General features: G+C 45.9%; 1 protein-coding gene across 1 annotated transcript in view; it reads right to left on the bottom strand.

Annotated features, from left to right (window-relative positions):
* LOC124014093 (cadherin-like and PC-esterase domain-containing protein 1) overlaps positions 1 to 19,174 on the bottom strand; it is an 83,282-nt gene that overhangs the window by 3,322 nt on the left and 60,786 nt on the right. The window contains exons 15-19 of the mRNA XM_046328799.1: positions 5,291 to 5,408; positions 4,605 to 4,741; positions 1,185 to 1,405; positions 457 to 558; positions 244 to 331 (exon numbers count right to left, since the gene is read on the bottom strand). Coding sequence (XP_046184755.1) covers positions 244 to 331; positions 457 to 558; positions 1,185 to 1,405; positions 4,605 to 4,741; positions 5,291 to 5,408 — 666 coding nt within the window. The remainder of the gene's footprint in view (positions 1 to 243; positions 332 to 456; positions 559 to 1,184; positions 1,406 to 4,604; positions 4,742 to 5,290; positions 5,409 to 19,174) is intronic.

Genomic DNA, 19,174 nt, shown 5'->3' with positions numbered 1-19,174 from the left:
AGATATATACACATGGCACGGGCAAAGGGCTACCCACCAGGTGACTAAGCACTGCCTTTTAAAAACTTTAACAGATAAGCAGTAATGTGAACAGCATGGAAAAATAATTAAGAGTGAAGAGAGAAGCTGAGGGGGAAAGAGAGAGAGAGAGAGAGAGAAACAGATCAATCAAACAGAGGAAAGAGTTGAGGAGGAGACACCAAGAGGGAAACGGAACGCACACAAACAGGAGGATGGACCTACCAGTGAGAGAGAGCGGATGCCATCCACAGGGAGATGGAAGCCCATGCCCAGAGACTTCACCACCACCATGATATCCTGTAGCCCTTCCCTGGAGGAGAGAAATGGGTAATGAGGTCTATTCTTGGCCAGTGAATAGATTTAATTAAGCAGTTGCTAATTCCTGAACGGTCAGGAAGGGAGTTTGCCACCGAGTGTATGCATCAGTGGGTTTACCTCTCCAGCACTTCTCTCATGATCCTTAGGTGGTTGGTGTTGAGCCACTGGACACCTCCTGCCACCAGCACAGTCTGACGGGAGTTCTCCAGGGGGCGCGACCTTCGGAGGGGATCAAAGGTCAAAAAGACATCAGCTCGCCAGTAGGACTATGTCTATTGAACAGGCATAGGCACACATGCTGACAACGCACTACTGCTTTCACACACACACACACACACACACACACACACACACACACACACACACACACACACACACACACACACACACACACACACACACACACACACACACACACACACACACACACACACACACACACACACACACACACACACACACACACACACACACACACCTGCTCAGCATATCCTTCAGTAGTCACATCCAAAGCAGAGTGCGGTCCCAGAGAGAGAGTCGTGGTTGGGAAACCTGCTGTGTTAAATTACACTGTGACACGACTCCTAACACATGACTCTTAAACGCAGCCCCCGGCCCTTTGATCACAGCAACTGATTAAGGCTCCCTCTCCATATGGGGGGACAGGGCTTCGAGTGTTTATGGGAGCTAAGAGCCAAAATGGATTCTACATACATATGGTTTCTTGATGCCAATCTAACAGCTGATGAGTAGACTGCAGTGATTACAGGACATACTGTCGTGCAGCAGGGGCGGTAACGCCCACTCTCATCCATCCACCCACACAGACTCCCCCTCTCCTTCACCTCAGTATGAGCTGCTCCAGGGCCCTCTGGAAGGTGGGTCTGTGGCTCTGCTCCAGCCAGAACTGTGGGTAGTAGGAGTAGGAGACGTGTGTGTGTCCCTGATTGACGTTGCGATAGATCAGGCTGTCGTGGGCCTTGCCCCAGTCCTCCAGACTAGAGTTGACCCGCTCCATCAGGAAGTACATCATCCCCCGGTTAGTGGAGTCACCTATGAACATTACCTGAGTGGCAAGAATAATGGTTTTGACTTGACAGGATCGAGAATACCTGGGTTGTATTCATTAGGGCACACCGTAGAAAAACGTACCAAAGTGTTTTGGAGCAGAAAACGAAATGAACATTTCTTATTGGACAAGTTAATTTAAATGTGAACACATGAAAGGCAAATCCAACTAGGCACACTGGTTGAATCAACCAGTGGAAGAGTGGAAGAAACGTTGAATTGACATCTGTGCCGAGTGGGATGCTTTTATTGCGACCAATCCACATAACACAATATGACATATCAAAAATGTCCAAGTCAGTTTCCAGCTAAGCCAGTCAGAGTGTGTGAAAGAGCCTTTTCAAACACAGAACAGAGCCAAAACAGATGGACTGTAGTTTAGGTGGCAAACATCTCATCTTTGTGAAAAGCTTCCGATTGTCCAAATCTGTTGATGAGAAAAGTCCAGAGAAACGTAACAAACACGACATCTGGAGTAAACTGATGTAACTCGTAACTCGTAACTCATGCATCAAATCACTATTGATACAGATCCATATTAAAGTCTCCTGTCAGAAACAGTCAAGCGTTCAAATGTGAAAAGCCAAAGGGGTAGACTGGGTAGGGTGTGTGAGGACAGGAAGTTGAGAGGCTTTATTAAAATTAGCTGCAATGTGAGCTAAAGTGGCTAAAGCCCCAAACTGACCTCTGACCTGGAAGTAACTGGCAAGTCTTTCACAAACTACCCACATTCACCAGAGACAGCTTTAATTAAACCACTATCCACATTCCCTAGAGAGATTTGACTAAGCCTATAGAAAGCCCTAGGACTGTAATACCTACTATGGCTCTAAGGCATTGGTATTGAAAGTAGGGGTCGCAAACTGCAGTGGGGTCGCCAAAATGTTTTTTTTTTTTAGGAACAATAATTAAGAGTACAGATTCTTGTATGGGGCAATACACAAACCTTTTTGAGAATGATAATTTGAACGATGCAATTTTATTGAGTAAATGTGTTTATTGGTTTCCTTTCATTTTGATAAAATATGAAAATGCGATGAATCAAAGGTTATTTGTTGATGTAAAAATCTAAATTGACCAATTTTAAGGTTGTGTCATTAGATTTGGGGTGGGAGCGCAATAAATTCTTGGGAAAGAATTGGGGTCCACAGAAATTCTGCCAGACAAAATGGGGTCCCCAGAAATTCTGTCAGACAAAATGTGGGCCCCAGAAATTCTGCCAGACAAAATGTGGGCCCCAGAAATTCTGCCAGACAAAATGTGGGCCCCAGAAATTCTGCCAGACAAAATGTGGGCCCCAGAAATTCTGCCAGACAAAATGGAGTCCCCGCTAAAAAACTTTAAATAAGGTTTATACCTATTATGCCTTATATATTTCTCGGGTTGGTTTAATGGCTTTACGTCTCTGAGGGCCGCTCCGTACTGTGACACTAGTGCAGCAAACTACATGCCCTCCCATTAGCATTACTGGAGGATTTGAACTACATTTACATTTACATTTAAGTCATTTAGCAGACGCTCTAAAGGCTAAGACTTTAGTTCATACAGTTCTCTGCTTCTGTCCCTCCACCATTCATCCTGTCCTCAGCTCTGCCAACCCCTGCTGGGTTTACAGACCTATTCATACAGCGTCACATAAACCCCACTCTCTCACCTCAGAGGCATCATACCATAGCCTACCTCATCTACCCTCACCACCTGGCTTCAATGAGAGGGAGAGAGCGAGAGAGAAAAAGAAAACAGAGATGTTTGAGGGATGGCTTAGCCATCAAATTAACTCACTAGGGAAATGTGCTAGACACTGCCTTGTCTTGTTACCTTACATGATCATCTCTGGTCCATCTTCAGACCAGATGCATGCTGGTTAGCGTAGTCTTAACACACATATCTGCCCACACCTTTCTCACACAGTGCTGACCAAGCACACTCTAAAGAGCCTGACCAGTACAGCTGGCTTCCATATCATTATGTTATCCCCTGTGCAATATCTCTCACAAACATAGACATAGTGTGTGTGTGTGTGTGTGTGTGTGTGTGTGTGTGTGTGTGTGTGTGTGTGTGTGTGTGTGTGTGTGTGTGTGTGTGTGTGTGTGTGTGTGTGTGTGTGTGTGTGTGTGTGTGTGTGTGTGTGTGTGTGTGTGTGTGTGTGTGTGTGTGTGTGTTTGTGCACATGCGAAAGTTTTATGCATGTGGAAAATATTATCACTCTCACTGAATCTGTCGGCGCTGCTGTCTGTCTGGATCCATGTGTCGTCTTTTATGACTCAGCTGGAGGGCCTTGTTAGCGCCCAGTTAGCACCCAGTTAGCACCCGCTGCTAACCTACCCCACCTACCTCCCGTTTTTGGGGAACAAGCTCATTTCTAATCTGTACTGTTGTGGGACAGTAACCTGAGAAGAGAGCGAGCTAGGGACATGAGAGCAGTGCCTGAACTCCGGTCATGGACTATGGACATACACTGCTTGTCGAACATCTCATTTCAAAATCATGGGCATTAATATGGAGTTGGTTCCCCCTTTGCTGCTATAACAGCCTCTTCTGGGAAGGCTTGCCAATAGATGTTGGAACATTGCTGTGGGGACTTGCTTCCATTCAGCCACAAGAGCATTAGTGAGGTTGAGGAATGATGTTGGGTGACTAGGCCTGGCTCGAAGTCGGCGTTCAAATTCATTCCAAAGGTGTTTGATGGGGTTGAGATCAGGGCTCTGTGCAGGCCAGTCAAGTTCTTTGACACTGCTCTGGACAAACCATTCTGTATGGACCTAGTTTTGTGAATGGGGGCATAGTCATGCTGAAACAGGAAAGGGCCTTCTCCAAACTGTTGCCACAAAGTAAGAATCACAGACTCGTCTAGAATGTATTTGTATGCTGTAGCGAGAACAGAGAACAAGTTTCCACTGCTCCAGAGTTGAATGGCGGCGAGCTTTACACCACTCCAGCCGACGCTTGGCATTGTGCATGGTGATCTTAGACTAGTGTGCGGCTACTCGGCCATGGAGTTGTGTACTTTTGGCCATGTAGTGTATGTGATTGTGTCTCAGTGTAAACAAGGTATGACATGATTGTTCTCTTCTTAGTTGTGGTCAATTTGCAGTTAATTTTTTAAAAATAATTATGTTCTGGCCCCATGACCATCCACCTTGACAAAAAGCACCCCACTGATGAATTTAGTTGCCTACCCCTGCCTTAGGGCTTACCTTCCTGTACATCATGCAGTCCTGCAGCTGGGGGAGGTCCAGCAAGGGGTGGTAACAGCCCTCGGGTTGCCAGACAACCTCTCTCCAGTCACAGGTCCGGTTGTCGGCACAGCTGAGGCAAGGAACCACCCAACGACCTGGGTAGAGAAAAAGAGAGGGAAGGAAAGAAATGAAGAGAGAAGGACAGGCAATCAGACAACCAGAAGTGAATGAAATGGTTCATTGTTCCTGCTCCAAAAAACACATCTATATTCATTAATAAACTATTTCTATTAACAAAATCTAGACAGACTTTTCACAACTCTCACACATTGTGAGAGTTATAATTCTTCACAGACACGTCACATTGCTCTCCCTGCTGACATTTATTCTCTGCCCTGCAGGGTAGGATATTGGATTTAATAGCTGAGTTTAACCTCTGACCTTTTGCACTTCAATCAGAGGGCAGAGTGTGTTGGCCGCTTAAATCAGCCTTGTACAGATACACACACAGCAGGGTTTCATATGGACATCTGGGCACGTGTGCATAACATTTCAGAGCCATGAGAATCATTTCTAAGTAGAACATTTCTGAGGATCCTGTAGTAAAATATTTTTTCTGACAGTAATTCATAAAGCCTTTCAGCTATGTAGGAAATGTAATCTATAAAAACAATGTGAAGTGATATCTTTGATGGGGGACAGACCTGGTACATCCCCAGAGATGCAGGGCCGAGTTGGGGCCTGGGGCTCGCCTGGAGAGAGTGGCCCAGGGAGTGGCTCCAAACCACAGGGCTGATCTGGTTGCACCACCAGGCCACAGTCCTGCGTAGACACAGGGTGAGAGAGAGATATGAGATTATGAGGAATGGTCCATTGTACTGGGAGGCTGAGGGAACTCCATGTTGAGATGTTGTAGTCTAGTATCCATTCAGTGCTATTGTTGTGGTTTCCATTCACTGCTATTGTTCTAGTATCCATTCAGTGCTATTGTTGTGGTTTCCATTCACTGCTATTGTTCTAGTATTCATTCAGTGCTATTGTTCTAGTATCCATTCACTGCTATTGTTCTAGTATCCATTCAGTGCTATTGTTCTAGTATCAATTCAGTGCTATTGTTCTAGTATCCATTCAGTGCTATTGTTCTAGTATCCATTCAGTGCTATTGTTCTAGTATCCATTCAGTGCTATTATTCCAGTATCCATTCACTGCTATTGTTCTAGTATCCATTCAGTGCTATTGTTGTGGTTTCCATTCAGTGCTATTGTTGTGGTTTCCATTCAGTGCTATTGTTCCAGTATCCATTCAGTGCTATTGTTCTAGTATCCATTCAGTGCTATTGTTCTAGTATCCATTCACTGCTATTGTTCTAGTATCCATTCACTGCTATTGTTCTAGTATCCATTCACTGCTATTGTTCTAGTATCCATTCACTGCTATTGTTCTAGTATCCATTCAGTGCCATTGTTCTAGTATCCATTCACTGCTATTGTTCTAGTATCCATTCACTGCTATTGTTCTAGTATCCATTCACTGCTATTGTTCTAGTATCCATTCACTGCTATTGTTCTAGTATCCATTCACTGCTATTGTTCTAGTATCCATTCAGTGCCATTGTTCTAGTATCCATTCAGTGCTATTGTTCTAGTATCCATTCACTGCTATTGTTCTAGTATCCATTCAGTAGTATTGTTCTAGTATCCATTCAGTGCTATTGTTCTAGTATCCATTCACTGCTATTGTTCTAGTATCCATTCACTGCTATTGTTCTAGTATCCATTCAGTGCTATTGTTCTAGTATCCATTCACTGCTATTGTTCTAGTATCCATTCACTGCTATTGTTCTAGTATCCATTCACTGCTATTGTTCTAGTATCCATTCACTGCTATTGTTCTAGTATCCATTCAGTGCCATTGTTCTAGTATCCATTCACTGCTATTGTTCTAGTATCCATTCACTGCTATTGTTCTAGTATCCATTCACTGCTATTGTTCTAGTATCCATTCAGTGCCATTGTTCTAGTATCCATTCACTGCTATTGTTCTAGTATCCATTCAGTAGTATTGTTCTAGTATCCATTCAGTGCTATTGTTCTAGTATCCATTCAGTAGTATTGTTCTAGTATCCATTCAGTGCTATTGTTGTGGTTTCCATTCAGTGCCATTGTTCTAGTATCCATTCACTGCTATTGTTCTAGTATCCATTCACTGCTATTGTTCTAGTATCCATTCACTGCTATTGTTCTAGTATCCATTCACTGCTATTGTTCTAGTATCCATTCACTGCTATTGTTCTAGTATCCATTCAGTGCCATTGTTCTAGTATCCATTCAGTGCTATTGTTCTAGTATCCATTCACTGCTATTGTTCTAGTATCCATTCAGTAGTATTGTTCTAGTATCCATTCAGTGCTATTGTTCTAGTATCCATTCAGTAGTATTGTTCTAGTATCCATTCAGTGCTATTGTTCTAGTATCCATTCAGTAGTATTGTTCTAGTATCCATTCACTGCTATTGTTCTAGTATCCATTCAGTGCTATTGTTCTAGTATCCATTCAGTAGTATTGTTCTAGTATCCATTCACTGCTATTGTTCTAGTATCCATTCAGTGCCATTGTTCTAGTATCCATTCAGTAGTATTGTTCTAGTATCCATTCAGTGCCATTGTTCTAGTATCCACTCAGTAGTATTGTTCTAGTATCCATTCAGTGCCATTGTTCTAGTATCCATTCAGTGCTATTGTTCTAGTATCCATTCAGTGCCATTGTTCTAGTATCCATTCAGTGCTATTGTTCTAGTATCCATTCAGTGCCATTGTTCTAGTATCCATTCAGTGCTATTGTTCTAGTATCCATTCAGTGCTATTGTTCTAGTATCCATTCAGTGCCATTGTTCTAGTATCCATTCAGTGCTATTGTTCTAGTATCCATTCAGTGCCATTGTTCTAGTATCCATTCAGTGCCATTGTTCTAGTATCCATTCAGTGCCATTGTTCTAGTATCCATTCAGTGCCATTGTTCTAGTATCCATTCAGTGCTATTGTTCTAGTATCCATTCAGTGCTATTGTTCTAGTATCCATTCAGTGCTATTGTTCTAGTATCCATTCAGTGCCATTGTTCTAGTATCCATTCAGTGCTATTGTTCTAGTATCCATTCAGTGCTATTGTTCTAGTATCCATTCAGTGCCATTGTTCTAGTATCCATTCAGTGCCATTGTTCTAGTATCCATTCAGTGCCATTGTTCTAGTATCCATTCAGTGCTATTGTTCTAGTATCCATTCAGTGCTATTGTTCTAGTATCCATTCAGTGCCATTGTTCTAGTATCCATTCAGTGCTATTGTTCTAGTATCCATTCAGTGCTATTGTTCTAGTATCCATTCAGTGCTATTGTTCTAGTATCCATTCAGTGCCATTGTTCTAGTTCTAGTGTATTCATTCAGTGCTATTGTTCTAGTATTGTTCCATTCAGTGCTATTGTTCTAGTATCCATTCAGTGCTATTGTTCTAGTATTCATTCAGTGCTATTGTTCTAGTATCCATTCAGTGCCATTGTTCTAGTATCCATTCAGTGCCATTGTTCTAGTATCCATTCAGTGCCATTGTTCTAGTATCCATTCAGTGCCATTGTTCTAGTATCCATTCAGTGCTATTGTTCTAGTATCCATTCAGTGCCATTGTTCTAGTATCCATTCAGTGCCATTGTTCTAGTATCCATTCAGTGCTATTGTTCTAGTATCCATTCAGTGCTATTGTTCTAGTATCCATTCAGTGCTATTGTTCTAGTATCCATTCAGTGCCATTGTTCTAGTATCCATTCAGTGCTATTGTTCTAGTATCCATTCAGTGCTATTGTTCTAGTATCCATTCAGTGCCATTGTTCTAGTATCCATTCAGTGCTATTGTTCTAGTATCCATTCAGTGCCATTGTTCTAGTATCCATTCAGTGCCATTGTTCTAGTATCCATTCAGTGCTATTGTTCTAGTATCCATTCAGTGCTATTGTTCTAGTATCCATTCAGTGCCATTGTTCTAGTATCCATTCAGTGCTATTGTTCTAGTATCCATTCAGTGCAGTATTGTTCTAGTATCCATTCAGTGCTATTGTTCTAGTATCCATTCAGTGCCATTGTTCTAGTATCCATTCAGTGCCATTGTTCTAGTATCCATTCAGTGCTATTGTTCTAGTATCCATTCAGTGCTATTGTTCTAGTATCCATTCAGTGCCATTGTTCTAGTATTCATTCAGTGCTATTGTTCTAGTATCCATTCAGTGCCATTGTTCTAGTATCCATTCAGTGCCATTGTTCTAGTATCCATTCAGTGCTATTGTTCTAGTATCCATTCAGTGCTATTGTTCTAGTATCCATTCAGTGCTATTGTTCTAGTATCCATTCAGTGCTATTGTTCTAGTATCCATTCAGTGCCATTGTTCTAGTATCCATTCAGTGCTATTGTTCTAGTATCCATTCAGTGCCATTGTTCTAGTATCCACTCAGTAGTATTGTTCTAGTATCCATTCAGTGCCATTGTTCTAGTATCCATTCAGTAGTATTGTTCTAGTATCCATTCAGTGCTATTGTTCTAGTATCCATTCAGTGCTATTGTTCTAGTATCCATGTTGTCACAATGAAACACAGTAACGCAAATGGAAGGTTGGGTTAGATTTATGACCATATAAATTCAACAATTCAACTCATCTGACCATTTCTACAACCATATAGACGATGGAAATCTCCATTGTCAAAGGCTTTCATAGCTGTAGTTGTGTACTGATAGGAATGATCATGTTTTCCCCTCTCTGTTTGAGTTATGGGAGGCAGTTACTGTAAAACCAGTCTCCGGCCACTGAGTCATCCCTGTCTCAATTTTTATTTTATTTAACCCGTAATTACCAGGTAATGGTAATGACCTTTCTGCCATTACCTCACTCACTGTGTTTCCATCTCTCTTTGGGCGCTCTCTTTTCTCACAATCTTTCACTTCTTTACTCAGCTCATTTCTCTCCATCACTCCCTTCCTTCTCTCTTCCCTTCGGTATTAGAGAGCTTGGCGGTGGGCGCTGTGTCCCTCTCCTTGAGGTTGGTGGTGGTGGGGGTTCAAATGGTTGGAGGTGAGGGGTCAGAGGTCAAACAAACCTAACCAGATGAATGACAGCGGCCGGGAAGCTACGTATCGCAGGGGCCCCCGTGGGAGCCGCCCGACCGTCTGGCCCTGAGTACAGAGACACCGCCAGGCCCCTCCTCTTATATCGGGCTTGCGGCGCGACTGAACCTCACACACACACACAAACATAGATGCCCCCCCCCACACACACACATACACTTCCCCTTTCAAAAGGGCCATGAAGAAACTGAATCTCACACACACACACACCCAACCTCCCTCTGAGGGTCTTCAGTTCACACGTCCACACCACAGTCCCCACGGCTCCGGCGCAGCTCTCAACAAAGTGCCACAAGACAACTTAACAGGGATTTTCTTGTTCGTACCTGTGCACAGTGTACACGCCACAAACACAGAGGCTCTGGGGTCTGAGGGAGCCGCCTGGGGCCACGGCCCAACCGCCGTTATGGAGGAAACGCACCGCGGCCACCTTTCATCCTTCCCTCCATCCCTCTTCTTAAAACGGACCGGAGAGTCTCGCTGCCACGTAAAAAAGATCTGTATATACAGTATATATATTTTCTCTGCTCTTTCTCAATCTTTTTCCCTCTCTTTCTCTCAACGCATATAGACCAGTATTTATCTGATGTCAAGTTCTCGCCCCCCCCCCTTAAAAATAATTCTCCAACAGGGAGCTTTAATAACATCCCCCGACACCAGCCCTCAGTGAAAACCCCTGATTCATGGACCATCAATTCTCAGCCAGGCTCCCCAATAGGACTCTCCTAACGTCACATTCGGTTAATAAAGTGCTGAAAACCAAGAGATGGTTTGTGGCCACCGAGGGATTAGAGAGCAGTACTTCAGAGGAGAATGTAGTGTGTGTGTGTGTGTGTGTGGGGGGGGTGACTTGGTTATAAGGGTCTGAGTCCAACACTACAATAATCTGCATTGATCAAAGAGCTATGCTAACCAACCTCGATACAAGGGAGTGCTAATCCCCGACACACACACACACACACACACACACACACACACACACACACACACACACACACACACACACACACACACACACACACACACACACACACACACACACACACACACACACACACACACACACACCTAATCCAACCGTGCTCTCCATTAGATCATAGCTGCTTGTCTCTGTGCCAAGTGGCCTTGTTAAGACACCACTACCTGCCTTTGTTGGAGCAGACACAAAGGCTGGTCAATCTACCGACTCCAATCCTCCAGGACCAAGAGGAGAAACTCATTAGAGAAACCAGCTTAGTAGGAAGACAAGTAGGGGTTGAGATTGGAACAGAAAGTTAATTGGGGGAAAAAGGAATAACACATAAAATAATAAATATTTGGGGATATAATAAATATTTGGGGAATTATATGTCTCAAAAGGGTATAAAGCTTTTCCTGTCAATGCGTCAACAGTAGGGCTGGAATGCCAGCTGAATCTGGCAAGCAGAGAGGGAGCTCGGATAACGCTCGGCTTGAGAAGTAGTAGCACAAGGTAAACACACCCAGGCATAGGAGTGTACAAACACACACTCCAAAAATCACTCCTCTGAAGATAGGCTCGGTCTAATCCTGAATAAAACAATACAACTGTATAAAACAATAAAGCTAGGGGAAATCTCTTTCACCTCAGTCTTCATGCCGGGTCTCCCAGTCTTTGTTGGCTGCTGTTGAGACGACAGGCCAATCCCTAGAAAGACTGCTGAAATACACTGTACGTTCTGACAACAACGCAACAGAGCTCTGGAGTTCCTTCAGGGCAGTTATACTGTAAAGCGCTGGATTCCTCTCCTCAGAGAGTACATTTTATGGTTATAGGAGAGCTTCAGACTCCCAAAGAACACAGTGGAAATAAAATAAATGAACCAGTAAAAAGTGTTGTAAATATCAATCGTCGAAATACAATAGAAATACCAGCCTTGAGCAAAATAACTCTTAGGCTTTACCGGTTTCATTGATCAGTAAAGATCTTCAGAGTAAATGCAATACAGTATATATAATAATGAGAGAGACATTCCGAGGTAACAATTTATCATCTGCAACGTTATTAAAGTCCGTTTTAGGTGGTTGACACAACCTGTTGTGACAGCTTGAACAGCCACCTTAAAAGCTGGAGTCCTTAATGGTGAAACCGCCACGTCCGTTTGTGATACTACAACAACAAAAGAAGTTACCGCAAAACAACCACCACTGTTTTTCCCCTCTGACGTCGTCGCACACTATGTACTGCCATTTCTTTGTACCATGCTGCGCGACGCTCCTCAGTACGTCAACAAAAACAGTGACAACGGGTGTGGGGCGGCCTGTGACCCTATTTCTCCCTAATGCAGATTACATCTGAGGCCCTTTATGCTCATACTCTTATACGGGTTGAAAATGGCAGATTCGGGCACTGATAAGCGCCTAAATTGGAACGCAGTGGCTGTACAGTAACATGCTATACATTACTTCAGACCTCAGGCTCTGCGCTTCACAGCGCTGTATGGGTTTTGACTGACAGCCCTTCTGAACTTGAGCACAGCGCGCGACAAGAGGTTCCCCCCATCCCTCCTGCTAATTGGGCAAAATGTTGTCGTCTGAGTGAGGGAAATGCTGTAAATTAAGAGGACTCATTGTATTTTGAAAGACGTTGAGGATTATAATAAATACCGATTTAATGTCATACTAGCAAGCCAAACACCTGTGAGTCCAAATGTGCACTTCACATTTCCATATCATAAAACTAACATTGAACGTGTTTATGACCTGACGTCATACCCTGGGTTGTTCCGAATGCAATCATGACAAAATTACGATCTGTTTCTCTGAATTGACCTCAGAAAGCCTCGTCATTTATAATTTAGCTAGTCATATTAGCAACAGAACAAGCTTTCAAACGATGCCCACCTGACCCAGTTAGAGATTTTTAAAAATGGTCCGTTTTTAGATTGCGTATACAACAACAGTAGTTGTGTGATGGAGGGGATGCAGGGCAGTGTTCCAAACGAAACAACTACAAGTGTGCTTGCTCTAGTTCCTCAAAGGCACGGCTAGGAGAGATTTTTTTTTAAAGAAGCACCTTATAGTTGAAGACTCTTCTTTGAGATAAATGTGTATTGAAATGACTTAGGAACTGTGCACAGGTTGAAGAGGTGTGTCCACTTGGAGACACCAGTTAGTCCTCTCACTCAAACTCATGTCATTTTTTTTGTCTTATGTTGCATCTACCCCACGTTACTGAATGTATCCAGAGTGTTTTACGATTTCGTTAATCAATACATGTGTCCAAAGTACAGTAAATGTAAAATACACATACAATCAACAGTGAAATGTTTGGATTCAGTCTTGGTGAACTGTTGTGTCCTCAATGTTGGTCTAATCACTTTCCCATAACCTCAAACCTGATCCCTTTCAATTGCTACCATGGTTAGGCATATGCTTTTCATATTTCTCCTGTAAGAAACATTTCCATGTAGGCCTATCCATATAGGCCAATTCCCACGAGTGTAAAGGGTTAAAGAGCATTTCATATAATCTGTCATCAATAGGATTTGATCAGATGCTATTAGGTTGTAATCCTATCTGTCACGCTTGGGGATAAACCCTCGATTTTCCATAGGTCTTTCTGGGCTCCCCACCATATCCCAACAACAGAAGGAAAACACTAAACGGCCACGTACACGTAGACAAGTATTCTCTGGCAGACTAGTTGTTTTCTTGCCCTAAAAACTGCACAACATCCATTTTTGTCAAATCGTGTGTATTGTATTGGCTTTTGTTATTCGTTTCTAGTGAGAGAAGGGAAAAGAACGAAAGGGTAGAGTATTTTCTGGCTAGAATACTGTTTTCATTTCTACCCGAGTTGAAGTATATACGCCATGTATTTCATAAATGTCGACATGTTAACAAGACTGCTGCCTGCGATCTGAGGAAATGTTATTTTAGTTCTTGTGGGAAAATTACATTTTACTCTCCGGTGTGGGAATGAATGGGAGGAGGGAGTTAGGGAGGACGAATGAAAGAGTGGAATATTCAACCCATTAGAGAATGACACACACACACACACACATCCCTGTAATACTTACTACTTCCCTAAGCATGCATCTGATCAAACCAGCCTCTCTGATGCACCGTAGCCCTCACAAACCATTGGCTGTCCAATCAAAATGAATCACTGGTCACTATGTAACTGTTGAACACGGACATGGTCTTGAAGACATAAACAACCCTTGTTAGAGTGACATTGATTAGACCATAGGGACCATAAACCATGGAATGGGTTCCCCTTCAGTCATTACATCACCAAGTCATTATTGCAGACAGATACAGTGACCAAGAACCACACCACAGAATGTGGGAGGATGCAGGTTCCACTAGGTTCCCTCCAGGGCCCTGGGTGTTCATGTCTACCACGCTCTGAGCTTCCCAGATGTCTTCTGATCGCACTCCCAGTGGTCCAAGCGGAAGAGTGGAATCCTACCGCCAGTCACGCATGGAAGAGGACTATCAAAGAATTATGGGATGAATATAAACAAGTTTGTCATATCATGTGATTGTAATGACAGGGAAAATTGCTGTGGGACATGGTAGAGAAAAAGCCGGACTTCTGAGAAGTTTGTTGTGTGTACACCAGTCTCCAGCCACTCTAAACATCAAAGTAGAGCTTATAAAAATGTCTAGCAATATCCCAAAGGAGATACAGGATATTGCATGAATAGGGCTATACGATTAGGAGATCCTCACACGCACACGCACAGCAGTATAACAGTCTTTCAGAATGCATATGGTCAGCCATCAGATAAGAGTTCCTTATTACACACAGAGGAAATGAGAAGAGTTCTGAACTGACAGCTCTAACACTCAGACCTCTACCCCAGAACCACAGAGGAGCCGCCGCAACATGATACACACACACACATTTATTACCACACACACATCCTTATCAATCAGTGACCCTCTAACCCACACACACACACACGCGCACACACACACACACACACACACACACACACACACACACACACACACACACACACACACACACACACACACACACACACACACACACACACACACACACACACACACACACACACACACACACACACACACACTTCTCCAGGGGCAGAGTGTGTGTGTGTATCATGTTGCGGCGGCTCCTCTGGGCCTCAATGGGCTTTTCCTGGTTAATTAAAGGTTCAATAAAAAATACAAGCGACTAATACCTGTACAATGCGTCACACTGGAACGTATGAATAAACATGTACAACAAAATCATGATAGAAGACATGAAGACCTTTTGGTAGGAAGTCCCATGATGGCACTATGAAGTACATGAGACAGAGTGCCAAGTCAAAAGGGGAAAGAAACCCAGCCAGATCCCTGAGAAAACAATGGTCAGCCAATCTGGAATGTGTCTGCCACACAGCGATATCCACACGGCCAAATGTTCAATCCCTTGCAGCTCACAAGGACTTTCCCAGCCTTTCAGAGCAGCCAGTGTAAGATATGTACACAGATTCCTACAAGTACAATCACAATTGCGCCAGAATTTTAATTCATGAAATTTCACGGGGGATTAAAAAAAATGTTTCAATTCCATGCATTCTGTTTCTATGGGAAAACAATGACTTCCCCAACTAGGTCATTCATCTACATCCATTCCCAACTCTCAGCCTGAAAGCGCTCTGTTCATGGAGGAACTTGGAACCATCAGAGCCACCATTAGGAGACTTTACTACCAATCACATAATACATATAATGACGGTGTGGTCATCTCAAGTATGTTGTAACCATACCGTCCTTCCTTCACATCCACAACCATGATGTAACCTGGCAACAGAGTGACCTCTGGAAACCGCAGGCTGAGAGGACCAGTCCCTATGACCGTGTAAAGATCATCAGAGCATGAGTAGCTAAAGCTAATATGAGAGTTAGCCGCAAACACAAGCCCGTACTAAGTGAAATGGAGCCATGAGAGCGCTATAGATCCACTGCATTGAGGACCAGAACTGGAGAACCTGGGAAACATACAACAAGAGTCCAGGCCAGGACTGAGTCATCCCAACCCAACCCCAGAGGTTCATCAAGGGTTTGTTTGTGTCCGGTATTAAATCTGGTATTGTTGTCACGTTCTGTCCATCGTTCGTATGTGTTTTCCTTCTTTTAGTGTTGGTCAGGACGTGAGCTGGGTGGGCATTCTATGTTGTGTGTCTGGTTTGTCTATTTCTATGTTTGGCCTGATATGGTTCTCAATCAGAGGCAGGTGTTAGTCATTGTCTCTGATTGGGAACAATATTTAGGTAGCCTGTTTTGTGTTGGGTTTTGTGGGTGATCGTTCCTGTCTCTGTGTTTTGCAACAGATAGGGCTGTTTTTGGTTTTCCACGTTTATTGTCTTGTAGTGTTCATGTTTATCCGTTTTTATTAAACATGAGTCAATATAACCACGCTGCGTTTTGGTCCTCCTCTACTTCACCACAGGAAAACCCTGACAGAATCACCCACCAACCAAGGACCAAGCGGCGTGGTAACGGGCAACGGCAAAAGCAGCAGCAGGAGAAGGAACAGAGGCAGCAGCAACAGGAGCAGCAGCAGCAGCAGTGGGAGATGCTGTACTATTTGGATAAATGGACTTGGGAGGAGATCCTTGACGGAAAAGGACCCTGGGCAGAGCCATGGATGGAATTGGAGCTGTCGGCGAAGCAGAGTGCTGAGTCTGAGAGTGTGGAGGATGTATTGGACAGAGTAGAAAAAAAGCTGTTGGTTTGGCATAGTATGCACGGCATACCAGTGCCAGCACCACGCATCAGGCCTACAGTGCGTCCCGCCTGTCCAGCGCTGCCGGAGCCTTCCTCCTCTCCAGCGCAGCCAGAGTCTCCCTCCTGTCCGGCGCTGTCAGAGCTACCGCCCCTCATGCCAGAGGCGCCAGAGCCCCTCATTCCAGAGGCACCAGTGCTCCTCAGTCCAGCGCTACCAGAGCCTTTTTCTCCAGTCTGCCAAGCGCCGCCAGTGCCGCCCGTCTGCCCTGCGCCGTCTGCCCTGCGCCGTCTGAGCTACCAGTCTGTCCAGCGCCGCCAGTGCCGCCAGTCTGTCCAGCGCCGCCAGTGCCGCCAGTCTGCCCAGCGCCGTCTGAGCTACCCTTCTGCCCAGCACCGTCTGAGCTACTAGTCTGCCCAGCGCCGCCAGTACCGCCAGTCTGCCCAGCGCCGCCAGTACTGCCAGTCTGCCCAGTGCCACCAGTGCCGCCCGTCTGCCCAGCGCCATCTGAGCCACCCGTCTGCCCAGCGCCGTCTGAGCTACCAGTCTGCCCAGCGCTGCCAGTCTGCCCAGCGCCGCAAGTGCCGCCAGTCTGCCCAGCGCCGACAGTGCCGCCAGTCTGCCAGGATCCGCCAGTCTGCCAGGTTCCGCCAGTCGGCCAGGATCTGCCAGTCGGCCGGGATCCGCCAGTCAGCCAGGATCCGCCAGAACTGCCAGTCGGCCAGGATCCGCCAGTCGGCCAGGATCCGCCAGTCGGCCAGGATCCGCCAGTCGGCCAGGATCCGCCAGTCGGCCAGGATCTGCCAGTCAGCCAGGATCAGTTAGATCCGCCAGTCAGCCAGGATCTGCCCGATCCGCCAGTCGGCCAGGATCCGCCAGATCTGTCAGGATCCGCCAGATCTGCCAGGATCCGCCAGGATCTGCCAGTCGGCCAGGATCTGCCAGTCGGCCAGGATCTGCCAGTCGGCCAGGATCTGCCAGTCGGCCAGGATCTGCCAGTCAGTCAGGATCCGCCAGTCGGCCAGGATCTGCCAGTCAGCCAGGATCAGTTAGATCCACCAGTCTGCCAGGATCCGCCAGTCTGCCAGGATCCGCCAGTCTGCCAGGATCCGCCAGTCTGCCAGGATCCGCCAGAACTGCCAGTCAGACAGGATCCGCCAGTCAGCCAGGATCCGCCAGTCAGCCAGGATCCGCCAGTCTGCCAGGATCCGCCAGTCTGCCAGGATCCGCCAGAACTGCCAGTCTGCCAGGATCTGCCAGTCAGCCAGGATCTGCCAGTCAGCCAGGATATGCCAGTCGGCCAGGATCAGTTAGATCCGCCATTCAGCCAGGATCCGCCAGAAGTGCCAGTCAGCCAGGATCTGCCCGATCTGCCAGTCGGCCAGGATCTGTCAGTCTGCCAGGATCCGCCAGTCTGCCAGGATCCGCCAGTCTGCCAGGATCTTCCAGATCTGCCAGGATCTGCCAGTCGGCCAGGATCTGCCAGTCAGCCAGGATCCGCCAGTCTGCCAAGATCAGTTAGATCCGCCAGTCAGCCAGGATCCGCCAGTGTGCCAGGATCCGCCAGAACTGCCAGTCTGCCAGGATCCACCAGTCAGCCAGGATCCGCCAGAACTGCCAGTCAGCCAGGATCTGCCAGTCTGCCAGGATCTGCCAGTCAGCCAGGATCAGTTAGATCCGCCATTCAGCCAGGATCCGCCAGAAGTGCCAGTCAGCCAGGATCTGCCAGTCGGCCAGGATCTGCCAGTCGGCCAGGATCAGTTAGATCCGGCGTTCAGCCAGGATCCGCCAGTCTGCCAGGATCCACCAGTCAGCCAGGATCCGCCAGAAGTGCCAGTCAGCCAGGATCTGCCAGATCCGCTAGTCAGCCAGGATCTGCCAGTCAGCCAGGATCTGCCGGAACCACCAGCCAGCCAGGATCTGGTAGATCCATCAACCTGCCTGAGCTTCCTCTCACTCCTGAGCTTCCTCTCACTTCTGAGCTTCCTCTCACTACTGAGCTTCCCCTCGGTCCCGAGCTACCTCAGTCCAGTGGGGCCCATTGTTAGGTTTCCTAGGCCAAGGTTAGCGGCGAGGGTCGCCACTCAAGGGACACTAAGGAGGTGGACTAAGACAATTATGGAGTGGGGTCCACGTCCAGCGCCAGAGCCGCCACCGTGGACAGATGCCCACCCAGACCCTCCCCTATAGGTTTAGGTTGTGCGTTCGGAGTCCGCACCTTGGGGGGGGGGGGGGTGTTCTGTCACGTTCTGTCCATCGTTCGTATGTGTTTTCCTTCTTTTAGTGTTGGTCAGGACGTGAGCTGGGTGGGCATTCTATGTTGTGTGTCTGGTTTGTCTATTTCTATGTTTGGCCTGATATGGTTCTCAATCAGAGGCAGGTGTTAGTCATTGTCTCTAATTGGGAACCATATTTAGGTAGCCTGTTTTGTGTTGGGTTTTGTGGGTGATTGTTCCTGTCTCTGTGTTTTGCACCAGATAGGGCTGTTTTTGGTTTTCCACGTTTATTGTCTTGTAGTGTTCATGTTTATCCGTTTTTATTAAACATGAGTCAATATAACCACGCTGCGTTTTGGTCCTCCTCTACTTCACCACAGGAAAACCCTGACAATTGTACTGGTTTTCTGGGACTCAGATCTGGCCAATGGAAGGTTAGGCAGCCCAGTTCTTATGGGCAGTCCATTGCGAGCTTTGTTGTTGTTAGGAGCACGCAG

The sequence above is a fragment of the Oncorhynchus gorbuscha genome, linkage group LG25 (assembly GCF_021184085.1).
Source record: "Oncorhynchus gorbuscha isolate QuinsamMale2020 ecotype Even-year linkage group LG25, OgorEven_v1.0, whole genome shotgun sequence".
NCBI classification, from domain to species: Eukaryota; Metazoa; Chordata; class Actinopteri; order Salmoniformes; family Salmonidae; genus Oncorhynchus; species Oncorhynchus gorbuscha.
The sequence above is the reverse complement of the archived record's forward strand: the minus strand, read 5'-3'. Positions and strand labels throughout refer to the sequence as shown.